General features: G+C 44.2%; 1 protein-coding gene and 1 non-coding gene across 2 annotated transcripts; one reads left to right on the forward strand and one right to left on the reverse strand.

Moving 5' to 3' along the window:
- Positions 1-14,265: 14,265 nt before the first annotated feature.
- Positions 14,266-17,301, reverse strand: TP53RK (TP53 regulating kinase). The gene is made up of 2 exons (XM_049780517.1): positions 17,019-17,301; positions 14,266-14,854 (listed from the first exon to the last, which is right to left on the reverse strand). The coding sequence occupies exons 1-2, from the start codon at positions 17,299-17,301 to the stop codon at positions 14,376-14,378; spliced, it is 762 nt and encodes a 253-aa protein (XP_049636474.1). The 3' UTR covers positions 14,266-14,375.
- A 1,053-nt stretch (positions 17,302-18,354) lies between these two features.
- Positions 18,355-18,461, forward strand: LOC126019716 (U6 spliceosomal RNA). Its single transcript, XR_007499343.1, has one exon. It is a non-coding gene; the product is annotated as a U6 spliceosomal RNA (small nuclear RNA).
- Positions 18,462-19,692: the final 1,231 nt, after the last annotated feature.

Genomic DNA, 19,692 nt, shown 5'->3' on the forward strand with positions numbered 1-19,692 from the left:
TAACACTAATTTCTAAATGAATTATATGTTGTTCTCTTCTATTTTCCAGAAGAAATTGTATGGAATTACTGTTAATTATTATTTAAATGATTGGTACTAATTCCCCCACTGAAACCTAGGCCTGAATATTTTATTTGGAGAGGAAATTCAAGTCTTTCAAGTTTAAATTCACACAGATTATAGGGATTTAAAGGATTCTCTGTAGTAGAGAATTTATTACATTATAGAAATGAATTAAAGATTATAATTACAGAAATCATTAACATTATAGAAAGCCCTAAAAATCTATATTATAGAAATTAAATGTCTATAATAATTCACTATATTATAGAAATTAAAATATTATAAAATTGATTATAGAAATGAATTGTGCTAGTTCTCAAACTCAAACTCAAATAATTTTAAAATATACATTTACATACTGTATTCTGATCAGAAATCCACCGTTGAGTAGTCAACTCAGTTAGTTCCTAAACTCTAGTCCTACAGTCCAGCACCAGTTAGCCATAAAACGGGTTCATCCCTTTAAATAAGACCCTAATTGTGATTGGCTGACTGAGTCTATTACCCCCCCCTCCAGACCTGGGGGTGGAGAGTTGTTGGCATTTAGAAGAGATATTGAAAAAGCAAGTGGACTGAATTGTTTCTACCCCTGGATGCAGTTTTTCTCCCTGATTTGGACAGACCTTTGGCTACCTTCCACTGTAACCTTTTGTCTTACATCCTATACCTGATCTTTCAGCTGGCCCTCAATCTGACCTTACCCTGATCCCAAACCCATCTCTCTCTTTCCCTCTTTCTCTCTCTCTCTTCTGGCCTAGGGGTTTGTCATAGGCCCCTGGGCTTCTCTAATAAAAATGACTGAAATATTTGTCTTACAAGATCCCGTGGATATCATCAGTATGGGCCCATCTCTGGCAGCTTGGCTCTGACAGGCCCATCGAAGAATTAGGACAGGCAATGAACTGAATAAATTGAAATCTTAGCAGGTATGTTTGTCTGGCTATTATACACAATTTTCCAGTGGGTTCAGACAATTTTCCTGTCTTATATTAAGGCCCTGATCTCAAAGTGTATTTTGTCATTTTGGTCTCCTGAATTTTAAATTATATAGATATGATGGCAATGATCTATTCAATAATAATAACAATGATAATTTGGAATATTTATCTCTAGTTTATGTTGAGTAAATATAACAAAATGACAATTGATTTACTGAGAAGTAACATTCCTTCAGCCCCTCTTGAGCCCACTCTAACCAGTTAAGGAAACCAAGGCTAATATAATAGCCACTGCACTCTTACAAGACCGATTCCAAAACCCAGAATAAAATTGCCTACTCCTATATGCATAAAATCAAATCAAGTGGAAAATTCTGCCAAAATAACACCAAAACAAGGGAGAGGAATGTTCCCGGTAGAGACCAGGGCACAATCCATGAATACGGGAAGTTCAGACACAATAATTACCATAAATGAAGATATCCAAGAAACGCCTGCATCTCCCAGACCTGAGATAATCCATAGGACCACAGACGATGAGCCTATGAGCTCAGAGTCAGAATTAGAACTAACTCCGTAAAGATCCAGCTCTGTAAAGATCAAAACTAGAGGCCAACATAAATAGACTCTGTGCACTGCCTACATACAAAGGGTCAAAAATAAACTCCTTGAGTAGTTTTTAAAAAGCCTGTGCAGCATATGGGCCAACACCCCCATACTGCTCTCAGTATTTGCCAGGCTGGAGCTACATACGTAGTTGGCCTCTTTCCGGGTATTGTTACTGCATCTATAAATGCTCACAACCTGTGGTACAACGTCTGTTTCTACAACTACAAACCATGCTATAAAAGTGCTCCAAACCTGTTTACATTTATGCACAGAAGATCCCAATATGGTCTCCCTGGCCTGATGACTCTAGGAAATGAATTAACTGATTACCTGGCAATACCGGTGGAAGAACATAACATACAAATGTTCATTGCCTCCATGTACAATATCGAATTCCACTAAGACAAGCCAGATATATTATTTGGAGCTATCCTGTCTGTGCTCCTCTGCACTGCAAAAGTCATGTGACAGGAGCTAACCCTTGTGATCTCAGAAAAATGAACTAAGGTCAATGGATATGACCCATGTTAATATTTTCCCAAACTAGGGCCGAAGAAATAGCACAGTGGTGTTTGCCTTGCAAGCAGCCGATCCAGGACCTAAGGTGGTTGGTTCGAATCCTGGTGTCTCATATGGTTCCCCGTGCCTGCCAGGAGCTATTTCTGAGCAGATGAGCAGATAGCCAGGAGTAACCACTGAGCACTGCCAAGTGTGGCCCAAAAACAAAAACAAAAAAAAAAAAAAAAAAAAAAAAAATCCCAAACAAACCATACCTGCATGTGGCCATTGACGGTTTTACAAAAAAAAATTTTTTTTTGCTTTTTTGGGCCACACCCTGTAATGCTCAGGGGTTATTCTGGCTATGCACTCAGAAATCACTCTTGGTTCGAGATTCTGGGTCAGTTTCATGCAAGGCAAACACCCTACCACTGTGCTATATATGGGCAGTCCCTATGTCATCAGAGAGAGCTAAAGCAGTTTGCTCCTTTCTATTACAATGTTCTTCAGATAAGGGAATTCCTAATACAATCAGGACAAATAATGGACCAGCATATACCAAGCTTTTTGTAATGAGTGGCAGATAAAGCACATAACAGAGATACCATATAAACCACAAGGATGAGTGGTCTTTGAAAGAGCACACAGAACACTTAAAACACAATAAAAAATAAAAAACAGGGGGAGGGGCGGAGTGATGGCACAGTGGTAGGGTGTTTGCCTTGTAAGTGGCTGACCTAGGGCTGAGGATTAATCCCCTGGTGTCCCATATGGCCCCCCAAGCCAGGAGCAATTTCTGAGCACATAGCCAGGAGTAACCCCTGAGTGTCACCAGGTGTGGCCCAAAAAGAAAAAAGAAAAGAAAAGAAAAGAAAAGAAAAGAAAAGAACAATAAAAAGGCAATGCCTCCAATTAACTTTCTATCAATATCATTGTTTTCTCTAAATTTTCTAAGTCCACAGGGAGAACCATACACAGTCACTGAAAACCTTTCCAGGAAGACCTAAGAACCCAAAAGACAATTAGCTCACCTATTTGGGTGAAAACTGATAAAGACTGGGTTATAGGAAACTTGATCATCAGAGGAAAAGGATATGTTTACATTTCCACAGAACACATTCCCAAAAAGAAACCGTGGATTTCACTGTATCATATAAGAACTCCTCAAAATTAAATCCCAGAAAGATTTTGAACTTTGCATCATTTTTAAAAGAGTAAAAAAAACTATATTTACTTCACGAGGCTAACATCTGGGGCTGGAGAGATAGCATGGAGGTAAGGCATTTGCCTTGCATGCAGATAGATGGTGGTTCGAATCCCAGCATTCCATATGGTCCCCCGAGTCTACCAGGAGTGATTTCTGAGCATAGAGCCATGAGTAACCCCTGAGCACTGCCGGGTGTGACCCCCCCAAAAAAGGCTTGCATCTACAGTTTATTTAGGAATTTAAAAAGTCATGTGTTTTATTTTTATTTTACATTTTTGAACAAATAAGACCCTAGTTAGCTGTTATTTATATTAGTTAGTAATAAGAAGAAAAATTCTGGCATTATAACACCCCTACGTCAGCAGGAAGTATAAAAGAAAGAGATCACGTCATCCCTATTCCCTAACTACAGAGTTTACAGTTCAAAGTAGTTATAGGGTTAGAATTTAATTTTATATCATTTTAATAATTTCCCATTGTTTTAAATAGTTGGCTGTAAATAGTTGTTTCAATTTCTTTTTCAGATAGCTGCCCACATGCAGTTAGATATAGGAATCTATTTATAGGTAAGTAAGCTCTTGTTGATATCCTACATTTACTGAACAGTTTCCATTTTTCTTTCCCTTTCTTTTCCCTTGAAAACAGAGTGAAAAGCGTCCCTTTAGTGAAAAACTGAAACTTAAAACATGACCTGCAAAGGGATCCTGAAATGCGCTAGTTACTGATTCTCCTGCTCAGATCTAATGATGTCATCAGCTGAAGCACTTAACTACGGAACACCAGCCCTCCCCTAATTACACACATCAAAAGACATTATCAAAGAGCCCTTTGGATCTGACCTACCTGGAACTACCTACCCCCAGAACTTTTAAATACCAAAAAAAAATAATAAATAATAATAATAATAAGGATATCTTGTAGTCCTACAGTTAGTCAAGCACCAGTCAGCTATAAAAGGGGCCCACCCCTTTCAATGAGACCCTAATTGTGATTGGCTGGCTGAGTCTATGACCCACCCCCTATCCCTAACCCCATTCCCTGGGGAAGACCTTGGGGTGGAGAGCTGTTGGCATTTAGAAGGGGCCAGGCCAGAGCGATAGCACAGCAGTAGTGTTTGCCTTGCAACTGGCCTCCTGGGGACTGACCCCGGTTCAATCCCTAGCATCCCATATAGTCCCCCCGCAAGCCTGCCAGGAACAATTTCTGAGCACAGAGCCAGGAGTCTGAGCTCCACTGGGTGTGCCCCCCACCAAACAAAGAAGAGGCAGTTGAAGGAGCAAGTGGAATGAACTGTTTCTCCCCATGATGTGGTTTTCTCCCTGATTTGGACAGACCTTTGGCTACCTTCAGCTATAAATTTTTGTCTTACATCCTGTTACCTGACCCTCAATCTGACCTTACCCTGGTCCCAAACCCATCTCTCTCTCCTAGCCTAGGGGTTTGTCATAGGCCCCTGGGCTTCTCTAATAAAAAATACTGAGCTGTTAGTCAGAGTCTTCTTGCCTGCAAGACCCCGTGGGATACCAGCAGCATGGGAACACGAAATCTCAGCTCTGACACTAGCTAGACATATGAGTTCAGGACAGAACATTCTATGTTGGGCCAGAGAGACAGACAATACAGTGGGAAAGGAGCTTGACTTGTATGCAACTGATCTGGGTTGGATACTCCCAAGCCTGCTGGAAGTGATTCCTGAGCGCAGTCAGGAATATTCCCTGAACAGCACCATGTGTGGCCTAAAACGTACAAAACAAAAGAGAAAAAAGAACTCTCTGTTTTGAATCAGACTAATAAGCCATTAAGATTTTAAAAGTTGGTTTTTCTATGCATGATATCCTGTCATCTGCAAATAGTGAGTTTCATGTCTTTTACAAATTTGAATCCCTTAAACATTTCTTTCACATAATAACTGTGACGTGGACTTTAATACTATGCTTAAAAGTTGTATTGACCAAAAAAAAACAAAAAAAAAAAAAACAAAAAAACAGCGGCGCTTGCCTTGCAAGCAGCCGGTCCAGGTGGTTGGTTTGAATCCCAGTGTCCCATATGGTACCCCGTGCCTGCCAGGAGCTATTTCTGAGCAGACAGCCAGGAGTAACCCCTGAGCAACGCCGGGTGTGACCCAAAAACCAAAAAAAAAAAAAAAAGAGTTGTGTTGAATAATGATAGAGTGGACATGGATCAAAGCCTTTCCATTTTTTACCAATGAGTTTTCTGTCAGCTGTGGATTTGCAGTAAATGGCCCTCACTATATTGAAGAAAATTCCTTCTGGCCCATTTTGTTGGAAATTTTATTTTATTTTTTGTTTTTGTTTTGGGGCCACACCCGGCAATACACAGGGGTTACTCCTGGCCCTGTGCTCATAAATCGCTCCTGGCAGGCTCAGGGGACCATATGGGATGCCGGGGATCGAACCCGGGTCTGTCCCAAGTCAGCTGCAAACAAGGCAAATGCCCTATCGCTCTATCTCTCCAGTCCCAACATTTTTTTTCTTATTTTAACATGTACATTTACTTTGTCCCTCAAGCCCCCAGATTGTAGTACATTATAATATTTCTTACACAAAGCAATCCAAAGCCACATAATTTATGCAACTCCTCTAACATTAAAAGCTGTAGTATTGTTGACACAATTGATCATAATACAATAATTCATTAAGAATGAGTCAAAGGAGCACAGCAAAGACTGTGTTAGTATGGAAATTGTTTGCATAGGCCCAGCAAAATATAGGGGACATGGAAAGAAAAAGCCTTGGCCTAAATACAAGGAGACCTTACCCCTGAAGTTTTCTGGCATAAGACCAACTCAAGGCTTCAGGCATATTTGGTTGTCCAACCCAAGTCATTGTCTGTAGTGCCAATACACTTTTATTTTACACACAGTCACTGTTGTTTGTGTCAAGTTTCTGTAGCCAAGGATCTCAGAATATGTCCATATCCTATATAAGAGTCAGGATGATGCGAAGCACCCTTTAGTTTCACTCACAATCAGAGGGTGATGCAGAGAACTCAGTCTTTAAAGCAAGTTGTTATTGTTGTTAAGTTCTCTGGGTGTTAAGGGGAAGTCTCTGTTGAATAGGTCTATGCCAGAGCAGTGGTAGGGTCTTCCCTGGTAGAGGATTGCATTCAGGTGATGTAGTACACAACCATGCCCAACATTTTATTTTAAATGCATCTCCTTGAACATTTTCTGTACATCTGTTGATAGATCACAACCTGTGTCTATAGAGCCATCCTTGCATCTCTGGATAAATCTCGCTTGATCAGTACTCGTGAAAAAGGGCTACTACTGAAGGGATTTAGCTATGGTTTATTCTTCTTTATTTTATGCAGAGCTTAAAAGAGAAAAAAGCTTTAAAGAGAAAAAAAGACATATCATGTACACTTCATGCCTTTCAAGTTTTCTTCTCAGTGTCTTCTGGTCCACTCACAAAGCTAGGCTAATATGATTAGAATTTTGAAACATTTTCTTTACCACAAAGAAACTCCACTTCCATGAACAATCTTTCCCAATCTCTTTCCAGTCTCCAAAGCCTTCAACAAACTCCAACTTGACATTTCTTGCAAGGAAACTCAGCTGGTATGTCCTTTTATAATGGTTCTTTTCATGCAGCATGTTTTTTGTTTTTTTTTTGTCACCACACATCTTACTGGTAACATCAATTTTTCATTCCTTTGTGTTTGATTAATGTGGACATGAATAGACCACATATTAATTATCTAATAAGGAACTGATGGACATTCGACTTCCTGCCATTTTTTGAGGACCATTATTAAAATGCTGCAATTAATATTCATGTTGGGCTTTTACGTGAACATTTCAACCCTAAGTTCTAAGCCACCTGGATGCCCAAGGAAGAAGCTTGGAAGGATCCTCCAGGCCATTTTTCAATGTGTTCACCATATTAGATAACCCCAACAGCAACCTGGAGGAGTTTGAGTTTGTCCAGGCCCTGGCCTGCAGGAATGTTTTGTTTTTGTTTTGTTTTGTATGTTTTGTTGGAACCATTTCAGTAAATTTACATTTCATGGTGAAAGTTCTCTCTGGCTGAACTGATGATGGTTGGCATGGGTAGAAAATGGTTTTAGTCTGGATGAATATGTTTCAGTGGTGAAGCTGAAAGACATTTCTGGAGACCCAAAAAGGAGAGGAGAGAAAAGGGCAATTGTTGGACTCAAAAGGAAAGTGGGAAAGACTCAGAGTTTGAAAGGTACCCAAGGAGGGAATATGGGGAATTTTATGTTGTCCTTTATGGTACATATAAATAATAACATTTATGATAACAAAACTCACCTGGAGTGGCCATTAACTCCCACTGTCAACGTCTCAGGAGTTTTAGTGCTCCACAGAGGAGATCAGACAAATTCCTCACCTGCTGACCTCCCTTGGGGGGGGGGGGAGAAACAGGGAAGGACCCAATTGACCAGCAGCTGGCAATCACTGGACAACATTGATTTATTTAATTTTTTTTGTTGTTTTTTGTTTTTGGTTCACACCTGGCAGCACTCAGGGATTACTCCTGGCTCTGTGCTCAGAAATCGCTCCTGGCAGGCTCAAGGACCATATGGGATGCCGGGATTCAAACCACCATCCTTCTGCATGGAAGGCAAAGTTCCTACCTTCATGCTACCTCTCCAGCCCCTGATTTATTTATTCTTATCATTACTTTCGACTTAGAGTAAGTGATTTTTTTTTAATTAAAGTTTGGTTTTAAGAGTCTTAGGGCCAGAGCAATAGTACAACAGATTGGGCACTTGTGTTGCATGTGGCCAACCTAGATTGGGTTCCCTTCATATCTCTAATAGTCCCCTGAGCCCCACCAGGAGTGATTACTGAGCAAAGAGTCAAGAGCATGGCCATGTGTGACCCAAAAGTAAGCAAACAAACAGAAGTATTGTGGACTGAGAGTTAGTACAGAGGGAATGGCACTTGCCTTGCCAAGGGATCCCTGAGTGCAAAGCCAGAAGAAAACCTAAGTACCACTGAGTGTGACCCAAAGTAAACAAAAACAAACAAAAGAAAGAAATAATCTTTTTAAGTGAAACCTATTCAAGTTTACAATGAGAAACACAATAAAAATACAAAATAATTCATAATGCAGAGAATGTGTGATTAAGAAGATTCCAAAAACCTGAATTTGGAAGCAATTTGGGGGGATGTAATTTGGGGATAGTAAAGAGCCTTGTGTTTTATTGTTAGGAAAGCAAGATCACAAAGTGTGTTCACTCAGCCAGTATTCACAGGGCTGAGCACTTACTGAGGACCAGGCATCATGCTGAACGCTGGGCTACAGCAGTGATCCAATGACATGTATGATCTGTGTTCTCAACATCCCTTTGGCATAGTGAATCCTTGCAAGGAACAGCATATCTACAGTGACTTTAAGGACATGGGAGAATCCAACCCTACCTGTGGGTGAACCATAGAAACAAGTTATGGTTCCATGACACTTCTCTGGTCATCAAGCCAAAAGAAAACCCAAAACTCTTCTAATATTTGCACTTATTCATTCACAATTCACTTATTCCAGTGCAATCTGGAGGGGTTGGGGGAGTACATCCTTGCAGCTCAGGATTCAACACTAACTTGCACCCTAGCCAAGATAACCCTCAATCCCAGAAGTTCATATCCATTCCCACACCCACTGAGGCTGAGACAAGCCCACAACCCTCACCCCAATACTTTCTGCTCAAGCCCATGATCCTCATATCAACACCGCCTTCTCCACATAGGCCCAGGACCCTCGTCCCAACATTTCTCTCCCCACCCAGGTCCACGACCCTCACCTCAATACTTCCTGCCCAGTCCTGGGATCCTCACTGCACATATGTGGGGTGTGGGAGGATAGAGATACAGAGCCCCAGAGAAGATCCATGTCATGGGAGATGCTGCAAACACCAGAGGGACAAGGAAACTCCACTGTCATTAGACATTTACTCATTGAACAAATGTGTTCACAGGGGCACATTGAGCTCTAGGGAAAAAGGGGGCAAACAAAGCAGAGCCAGGACAAGGGTCAGGGGTCAGGGGTTAGGGTGATGGGGCTGTGCCAGAATGTGTGCTGGGAGAAGAGTGTTGTAAATTCTCCACTTATAGGCACCCCAGCCCACACACCCCTCACTGTGCCTGCACCACTGTCAGCATCTTTCTGTGTGACATTTCAGTCAAGCCCTCTGTGGCTCCAAGAGCAACACTGGCTCTGAAGAGGGACCCAGCAGGTGGTCTCCAGCTGGGGTTTGAGATGCAGCACCCCTTTGGAAGCCCTGGTGGGGGTGTCCCACAGCAGGGCCTTCCCTCACAGTGGGAAAAGGGCAGATCCAACTTCCCTATCCTGGAACGGCTGCTCTCGGCTCTGGGCCTTCTCCACAACCCATGCCTGACAGAGCCAAGGCTCACAAACTCCATGAGGCCTTTGATCCACACTGGACCCCCGGGGCTGGCACTGTTTTTTGTTCCAAGCTGCAGGCCAGGTCCATACCCTGCCTACCTCCAGCAGGGAAGTCTGCGGGTAGGTGGAATGTGCGTGTGTGTGCATGTCTGTGTCCATTTGTATGTGTCTTTGTGTGTGCATGTATGTATCTATGTCTGGGTACCTGTGTGGACATCTGTAGTACATGTCTCTATGTATCTGTTTGTAGCTATACATGTGCTGTATGTCTGAGTCTATACATGTCTGTATATGTACATGCACACACATGTGTGTATGTGTCTATGTGTGTGTTTTCAGGGTACTGGGAAGGTTCTCTGTAGGTTATTTGAAGCCTTCCAACAAGCAGGTTACTGTGCAGCAGTAGGCCAGTGGGTGAAGGGTAAACACTGCAGAAAACTGATGTAATACACCCCAGTCCAGCCCATTGGTGAAATTAGGGAGTTTTACCTTCCCCAAGATCAAGCATCTGCCCCAACACCCTGACAATTCAGAGCCCTGTGGAAAGACAGAGGTAATGATGGCAGGCATCACATTCCTGTTGTTCTCTCTTCCTGCACTGCCCAGAACCCCTGTATCTTGGCTTCTTCATCTATCAAGTAGTACTGTACAAACTACAGCTCATACCTCCCTGTGCCCTGCAGACCTTCCTGCTCTCCTGAAGCATGATACTGACTAGAGGGGCTGTTTGGAGAATGTCCACCATGTCTAATAGGTCTGGACACTTGTGAAAAATAAAGTCAGCCCCAGACACAGATTTTTGGTGAGAAATTCTGGGGTTTGGGCCCAGTGAAGTGGGCAAGTTCACTTCCCATCCCCTGGGCCAGTATGTAGAAATCATGATGGATTACCACTGTCTGGTCCAGGGCTTTAAATCATAATTGAACATGAATAACCACCAGCAGAACTGAGGCCCAGATGGTTGGTTTCTTTGGTACTTGATACATGCATGTGTATCATTCCAATGCAGGGGGAGTGATGAGAGGACATCCCCTCTTGTAGACACTAAATCCATTTCACTGTATAGGGCTCTGACTCTGTGAGGGGTTCCAAGAGATGCAGCTGGGAAGCGAGGAACTGTGGGCAACCTGAGAAGTGGCCCAACATGATTTTACAGGCCTACCAAGTCAGTGTACCTGGAGGTGCCAGGAAAAAAATGGGGAGAATTGTGGGCAGACCAAAGGTGGCAGCCATATCCTGAAAGATGCAAGGGACTCGGGGCTCAGTTGGACTTCTCATCCTGGCATCCTTCAGATGCCTGATGCCTTTATGCTGCTCGAGACAGATTTAGTGAATGTGTGTATGAAATCAGACCCACATCAGTTCTCTGTCCTGCTAACACTAATCCTCGGTCGTTAGAATGATGCCCACCTTGCTGCTGAGATGTAGCATGAGAAACAGGCTGGAGGAGAAGGGTAAAAAAGAGAAAAGGAGGAAGGAGGAAGAGAGAGGAGAGGGAGAAGCACGAAGTTTGTATTGCTCCTTTACAAGGTTGGCAGTACCTAGCGACCTCTGGTGGCAAGACAGAGTCTCACGGCTGGGCTGTGAAAAGGGGGAAAGTCCCTCAGATTTGCAGGTATGAAACTGGCTATCTGAGATTTCCAGTTCCCCAGAAGGTCGGGCAGGCCCTTGTAAGGACACAGGTTGTCTCAGGGAGGGTGTGGACAGCTGGGTTACAACTAGACACTTGCCTAGGCACGGGTTTAAGGGCTCCTGAACATTCTTTGCATTGAAGGCTCCTTCTCTGCCGCTCACATTGGTTCCCCAAAACCTTCTGCAGCAGCACTCTGGCTGTGTGGGCTCAACTCATGAAACAGGAAGTGGCCTGTTTGGTTTTCCGGAATGGGCCAGAGTCCGTCTCAATACTCTGGGAAACGTGGCCGTGTCCTTTCTTGCACTGGACACACCACAGTCACCCACACTGCCCCAGCTGTCAATATATCAGCTGTGATCTCAAACAACTTTTCACTTACCTGGACCACTTGAGCAACACCCATCACACCTGTAGCTGTTAAAGTGAGGGTTGGAATCCAGCTGTCACTCATAGTGACCGCAAACGTTCTATTTCACCCGACTATCCTCATCTGTACAGTGGGGCCAACAGCATGAAGGTGGGTTTCCGGAGCTGTCTGTCATGCTGGCTCACTTACCACTGCCAACTCCAAGTGGGCTTGTTTGGGGGGGGGGCAGTAACCAAGAGCAACTCCTTTTACAACACCAAACTTAAGAAGGCATCACCACTGACCCAGGAAGGCTGCTTACACCTTCTCTGGCATGTTTCCTCTCAAGGTTTGCAGGCTACATTTCTGCTGCCCACCAGCCATTCTGGCCCCTGCTACTGTCTGCCTGACCATGCACCATAGGAGTATGGGAGTGAACAAGCAGTGCAGTGCAGTTAGTCCTGGCATCCGCCATCAATACAAATGCATCGCTGCAGCTCCCGACCAGCCTCTCACTACCATTCTTGACTTTTTCCTATCCCAAGAATCTTTTCAAAATGTCTGTCTTGAACCCTGAGCTCCAGTAAGAGCCAAGTGTGAGCTGGCCCTTATTCATCTCTGCTCTCCAGTTCTGCTCCCCTTTGCTTGCTGCACTGACTAACCCAGCACCAATTGTACCTCCTTCCTCCACCCTCTCTGGCTTGCTCCATGAAGGTCTTGCCTGGGACACCCCCAACCCACACCCACACACTCCAGGCTTCCAGAGTTCCCCTCCACATGCTGGCAGCTATGGGGGTTCCTTGGATACCTGCCCTACTCACACCCCCAAATCCTTCCCCTGGAGTATCGGGATATAAGAACCAGACCCTTAGAGGCTAATGTCTATCTGGAATGGCTTCCTAGGAAGTGTGGGCACTACCATGTTCTCTTCATGGGCCCAGTGCCTGGCACAGGTGAGCACCAGACATTGGTCACTGAATGTACGCACATGAAGTCAACCATTTCTGGGCTACATGAGGCTCATCTGGCCCTAACAAGATATGGGGGACACAGAATGGGCCTCAGTCATGCCACTTGACTGAAGAAATTACTGAATTTACTGAAATTATTGAAACTACTGAATTATTACCTTGGCTCTTGGAGTTCTCTGAAAAGTGTTCTGTAACACCAGTATATAACAATATAAAGATGTGTCATAATCAGTATTTTATTTCCTCAAGGATCAGTAAAACCAATATAGGCTTTGGAGATGAATCCAAGAATCTCTCCCTTCTAGTGACATATTGGATGAGTTCCTTCCTTTTAGAACCAGTTTCTGCTGCTATCAAATAAAGACAATCCCCAGAGTTGTTTTAGATCAATACAAAGTTTCATGGAACTGAATCTAACATCTAGTAATTGCCAGTGTTCTATTAGTCACCACTATCCAAAAGTTTTCATTCATTCCTGACTACCATGTACAAGGCACTGAGTGGGTACCTTCCCATGCCAGCAAAGACCCTCCAGGGAAGGCCCTCTATTCATGAGCCAACTAACAATATATTGCACCTTAATTATTCCTATGTTGGCTTGAGTGATAGTAAGTAACAGGTAGGACTTTGCCTTGCACACTGCCAACCCATTTGACCTCTGAATTTCCATCGATCCATTGAGCACTTCCAGGAGTGATCCCTGAGTACAGATCCCAGGAGTAACCTCCTCTGAATACCAGCGGGTATGGCCCCAAAACAAACAGAACAATGAAAAAAATCACTCTTCTTTCCTTGAGCCAAGCTTTATCAAACCTTAGTCAGAGCCCCTCTTACTTCATCTACTTCCTGCCTGAGATTTGAAACAACTTGCCTAGGGCATATTATTTGTTTACACATATACAACTTGATATCAATCAGTAAATTTGGTTACAAAAAAAATCAGAGTGGTAAAAATAATGTAAGCTAAGTTTGCTTTTATCTTTTTAGGAAAAACTTAAAGCAACCTTAAAAAACCTTATAGCAACCTTTGTCATCTTTTTTTCCCCCATGATCCTCAAAGCATGTTCATCCCCTTGTCTATATATTCAAAAGAAGTTTCATATATAGTATCTACAGTGTGAAACATTCTGGTATTATTTTGAGTCCACAGCTGGCGATGTTCAGGGTCTAATCCCTGTGTGATGTTCATGGGTTTCTCCCTGAGGTACTGGAGGGACCAGACTTGAACCCAGGTCTCTGACACAAAAAGCCTGAGTTCCAGTCCTTGGCACCATCTGTTTGGTGCTTTACTTTCTTTTATATGCAGGGTGTATCCCATTCTATTAGTTTCAGGAGGACTAGATCATAGATTCAGCAGTGAGAATCTCCCCCACCCCAAAATGCTGGTTACATATTGTTCCAACTGAAACTGTGTCCTGGTCCCCAGAGTAGAACTGAAGCAAGTCCTCGTCAGATGAGTCCATGTTTTAAACAGAGGTCACTGTCCTGTTGACTGTCTTCCCAGGTCTATTTTAATCACAACTCCTGCCTATAACATGTCTAAGTATAAGGAAAGGACATGGAAACTACCCACAGCAGATTATGTGCTATCCACATATGATCAGACAGCTCTGAAAACATTGTGCCACCTTTATTGAGGTCAGATCTCTCATGCAGGGCATTCCTTGGAATCCACTTGCAAATACATGCCTTCAAAGCGTGTGGCTGTCACACTCATTCTCCTATCCAACCATGGACCTCTTTCTTCCTCGCAGGCGCACTTCATCTAATTTTTTTAGCACAGGGTTGGCCTTTTTGGAAGCAGCAGAATAACTCTTCAGAATGGCTTTAAACACAGTCTCGGTGTTGGGATGGGTGCTGAGGAAGGCTTTCTCCAGCACGTAGAGGTCAACCCCCTTGTCCTCCGGAAGTGCTGAAACAAAGCTCAGCCCAAAGTCAATGAGTGTAATCTTCAGCTGGTCTAGGGGCTGTTTCAGGAGCATGTTTGAAGTTGTGAGGTCACCGTGAATGAGGTCTTCATCATGCATTCGTGCCAAAACCTGCCCAATAGTCTGGGCTAAAGCAAAGAGACTTTGGGGAGTTTTTTCAGTCTCCATAATGGATTGAATATAATCTCTAACAGTCATTGAGTCTTCAATTTCTTCCATGTATAAGCAATTGGAAGCATAGTCCACAAAAAACACAGTGGGGGCAGATATTCCTGCAATCAAGACACAATTTTCAAAGATTGAGCTGGCTATTTAGTAATACCAAAGTTCCCTCTCCCTTTCCTTCATTAGGCTTCCTTTGTCATATGAATGCCCTAAAATACAAACTGTAGCAGCTGGAAGAGTAAGCCTCACTCAGTCAGGACCACCTCCATAGATAAGCAGAAGTGGTGCCAAGCAGAGTGGAGGCTCATTTAGCCCCATCCCACCAGCAGAAAGGGCTGGGTTCAAATCCCAGCACCTCTCCTTACATGTCTAGGACAAGAGTCAAATTAGCCTTTCCAAGCCTCCTTTTCTATTCCTGGAACAAAAGCACACCTCCTCCAACAACTCAACACACTCACATAACTCCAAGATCCATTAGATCTGTACTAAACATCACCCAGGTTCTAGCCACTTTTCTGCTACCAGAGAATACAGAAGTGGGGATACTGCAAAACAAACAAACAAACAACAAAAAAAAAAAAACACAGCAGTCGGGGCTGGAGAGATAGCATGGAGGTAAGGCATTTGCCTTCCATGCAGAAGGATGGTGGTTTGAATCCCAACATCCCATATGGTCCTCTGTGACTGCCAGGGGCGATTTCTGAGCATAGAGCCAGGAGTAACCCCTGAACGCTGCTGGGTGTGACCCAAAAACAAAAACAAAAAAAAACAAAAAACAGCAGTCACAATCCCTGTTTAACAGAACTCATCTTCTAAAAAGTGGAAACAGAAAATAAATTTGTTAAATCCAAGCAGTGGAGAGGTGTCTGTGGTCTGGTTTTCCTCCACATCTCCAAGCATCTAACAATGCCCAGTGTAAGAAATTGCCTAGAGGCTGGAAAAACAGTACAACAGAAGTGTACCTACCATACATGGGGACAACCCAGGTTCAATTCCCAGCATCCTATATGGTACTCTGAGCACCATTAAGAGTAACCCCTGAACATTGCCAGGTGTTGCCCAAAAACAAACAAAAAGTTGCCTAAAAAATAAATAAATAAATAAAACAACCTGTAGCTGGAGTACAGTATAACAGTAGGGCATTTGACTTACACTTGGTCAACTAAGATTGATCCTGGGCACCACATGTAGCTGCCAGAGCAAATCAGGAATGATGCCTGAGCACAGAGACAGGAGTGTTGCTGGGTTTGGCCCAAAAAAACAACCCCCCCCAAAAAAAAAGATTAAAAGGCAACCCCAAAAGGAAAGACAGGTGTTAAGTATAAGGCAAAATGATAATAATATTGTTAAGGGGATATGGACAGCTTGGCATGGGGTACCATGGTAGGTTGTCATTTACTGAAAGAAAGTAACTTACCAGCAGAGTCAAAGTTTCTTACTCAAATTTTGTGGTGACTCTCACAACAGGGTTTTAACGAAAAACAAAACCAAAGAAACTGGCTTCATAAAATATGGCAGCTTCTGTCAAACATAATATTCTGCAAACCTAGGGGCCTGATAAAACTGCAAGGGATAGATAGAGGCTGTGAGTTCTTTTCTAGGGACATCAAACTAAGGCTGCGTCCATGGCCTGAGAAAGGATGCTCAGGAGACTCCTGCCAGCCTCTGATCCTAGAAAGCACGGCTCTAGGACAAGCATGTGGAGTCACCAAGATGGTACACTCAGCAGCCTAGGAATGCAGCACACTTGGCTGTCAGGAGATGAGTGAGTCAATGAGGGCCTCATAGCACAGCGGGTAGGGTCCTTACCTTGCATGTAGCAGGCCCAGGTACTCTCCCCAGTACTGCATAGGTCCCCAGAGACAACAGCCAAGAGACCCTTGAGCTTTGAGCCAGTGACAGAAGTCAGTCCTGAACATAGCAAGGGGGTAACAGCAACCCCCACCCCAGCCATGAAAGAATGAATGAATGTCATTGTTTTAGAAGTATTTACTGAGCATCAACTATTTAACCAATGATAATCACATGATATACCTCCATAAGATTTTCTCTTTATTTGGGGACCATACACAGGGGTGCTCAGGGATTGCATCTGCTGCCTCTGTACTCTTGGGACTATATGGGGTGCCGATTAGTCCTGACAAAAGTTATAAAAAGGTTCAAATCCAGGTTCAAATCCAGGCAGGCCCTCCCCCACGTCGCCTGCAATCGAAGATCTGCCTATTACCCCCCGCGATGGGGCCACCCGGGCCTCCCACCGGGCCAACTCACCCGCGCGGCGGCAGCGGAGCAAGGCTCGGGCCTCCTGCACGGTGCGTCGCCGGCTGAGCCGCGCCTCCAGGTCCGGGTGCCGGTAACCCTTAGGGAAGCGGTGCTTTACCATGGCCGCGCGGCCCAGAAAGCGGCCCCGGAAGACGCGCGCCTCGGCGCCCTGCTTCACCAGCTCCAGAGAGCTCAAGAAGTGGCCGCTCCGCACCCGGGAGGCAGCCACCGCCTCGTTCACCAGCGCCGGCTCCTCGTTACTCTGCGCTGCCAACGCGCCGGCAGCCGCCATGACTGCGCCAGGACACCAGGACGCCAGGACGCTCGGGGCCTCTCGGCTCTTTCCGGAAACCTTCGGCGCTGCTTCGGTCATTTCCGGAAATCCTCGGAATTCTTCGGCTTTTCCGCCTCTCCCACACTCGGAAAGTCTCGTGAGGCACCGCCCTCCCCTGATCTTCGGCTCTCTTCGTAAACTCTCAACTTGTCCTTGGTGGCCCCGCCTCCCACCTCTTCGGCTCTTTCCGGAGCATTCGGAAGAATTCGGGAGAATTTCCGCATCTCAGCTCTCAGCTCCTCTAGGACTTCTTTTAGGACTTCTTGTCCCTTAACACTTGAATTGCCACCCCCCCCAAAAAAAAAAAAAAAAAAGAAGGGAGCTCACCCTAATCAGAGCCGAATGTAGCAAACAAATCCTCTACGCCTGGAATAACAATACCTCCACTTGTGTGAATTCTCTACCAACTGAGTTAAATGTTGAAAATCATTTTTCGGGGTTGGGTGGGGTGTATAGGAGAGGAAAATAACAGAGATCCAGACGGTGGTGGGAAAGTGGAGTAGTGCAAGTTTCCCAAAGCTGAACTGCAAATGATTAGCTAACAAACTTTTATTGTTTGTACTGTAGTCGAGCTATACGAGATTCTTACAGTATACACAACATCTCCTATCTGGGACGTCAGTCGGTCTCATCTCTGACTGTTTTATAGTTTCTTTCCATATTTTTAAAATGTAGTTTTCTCCAAACTCTCTGAAAGAAGGACATTCCTTCTTGAAACGATTTGGTATCGATTATCCTTGGGCCTGGAAATGCTTTTTAAAAATACTATAATGGCGACAGCATTTTTAGACACATATACACACAGTCTCCCCTCTCTTCCACACCTCTTCCAGAATAACCTGATAACTCACACCAAATAAGAGCTATTCTACATTTCTCACAGTACAGATTCTCTATACTTGGGGCCACTATTGCTTGGTTATGAGGTTTCCCCCCACCCCCCAGTGGAAATGAGAGCATGGCATACCTTCTCTTGCAACTGACTTTCCTTGTCCTAAAAATTCAGATTGGGTGCTCGCTTCAGCAGCACATATACTAAAATTGGAACGATACAGAAAAGATTAGCATGGCCCCTGCACAAGGGTGATACACAAATTTGTGAAGCGTTCCATATTTTTAAAAAAAATTTAGATTGGACAGTTTTTCCATTTTCAGTACATATAACTCTACTGCAGTCTTGTAAATGATCTCTTATTCTCTCTGTCTGTATTTCTCTCTCTCTTTCTCTCTCTCTCTCTCTCTCTCTCTCTCTCTCTCTCACACACACACACACACACACACACACCCTATCCTCCTGCCCACACACTTAAAATTAAGTTCTCTCTCAAACTTCCTGCAAGGCATTGCCTTATCGAGTCATCTTTGCATACTTCCTTGAGTGTTTCTGAGGGAACCTTTCTAAAAAGTTTCTGGGTGGTTGTAGAAGGGAGCTAAGATTTGCTGCATCAGCAAAACTGCCCTCTAAATCTGGTAACTCTACTCCTATCAAATGGAAACTTATACTCTGTGACTTGGCCTTCCCTGACTCCTCCACATTGCTCCACCTTCATGAGGTAGGGCCAGGATGGGGGTCGAGAGGCAGTTGCAGGCAGCTAGAGAGAAGTGGCACTGAGAGCTGAGAAGTAAGGTGCAGTGGTCTTGCTCCATGGACTATTCTTGGTTTTTGGGCCACACCCGGTGACGCTCAGGGGTTACTCCTGGCTATGTGCTCAGAAATCGCTCCTGGCTTGGGGGACCATATGGGACGACAGGGGATCAAACGTGGTCCATCCTAGTTAGCATGGGGAAGGCAGATGCCTTGCCCATTGCACAACCACTCCTGCTCTCCCCCCCCCCCCATGGACTATTCTTGCTAGAAAGAAGGGTACTTCTCAGATGAGGTGACTCTACCAGTTATCCATGTTTCTTGGAGCATTCCACCTCTGGCTGTAGATGATGGGGGTCATTGGGCTTCCATGAAAGCCCTAGTCTCTCTAAGCCTAAGCAGGCTCTGAAGGAGATCCTGTAGCCTTTTCCTTCCTTCCTATCTGTCCATCAGTACTGATGGCCATCTATTCCTTCATTCATTTATCCAACAAATTACTACCATATGCCAGAAACTGGGCTAGGGCCTGGGCATAGCATTAAACAAGAAAGTAATTTTTGACTTCTTGGAGTTTACATGCTTCTAGGTAATAACAGACAAAACTAAATAAACAAGATAGCTGACCCAAGCAATAGCTGCTATGAAGAAAATGGAAGAGGGGATTGGAGATTGGGGTGGAATGGAATACAATGACATGCATCCTAGTGACATGACCACATGCTCTGATGAAGCTCTGAAGAGCATCTGTTCTCTCCCCACTTTGC

Source organism: Suncus etruscus, chromosome 9 (genome assembly GCF_024139225.1).
Source record: "Suncus etruscus isolate mSunEtr1 chromosome 9, mSunEtr1.pri.cur, whole genome shotgun sequence".
Lineage (NCBI taxonomy): Eukaryota > Metazoa > Chordata > Mammalia > Eulipotyphla > Soricidae > Suncus > Suncus etruscus.

What these genes read in the sequence shown, in the direction of transcription:
- TP53RK (XM_049780517.1), bottom strand. Translation starts at nt 17,301, where the DNA reads ATGGCGGCTGCCGGCGCGTTGGCAGCGCAGAGTAACGAGGAGCCGGCG. An exon ending in GCTCCGCTGCCGCCGCGCGG is followed by an intron (nt 14,855 to 17,018) that starts GTGAGTTGGCCC and finishes TCTTGATTGCAG; the next exon opens with GAATATCTGCCCCCACTGTG.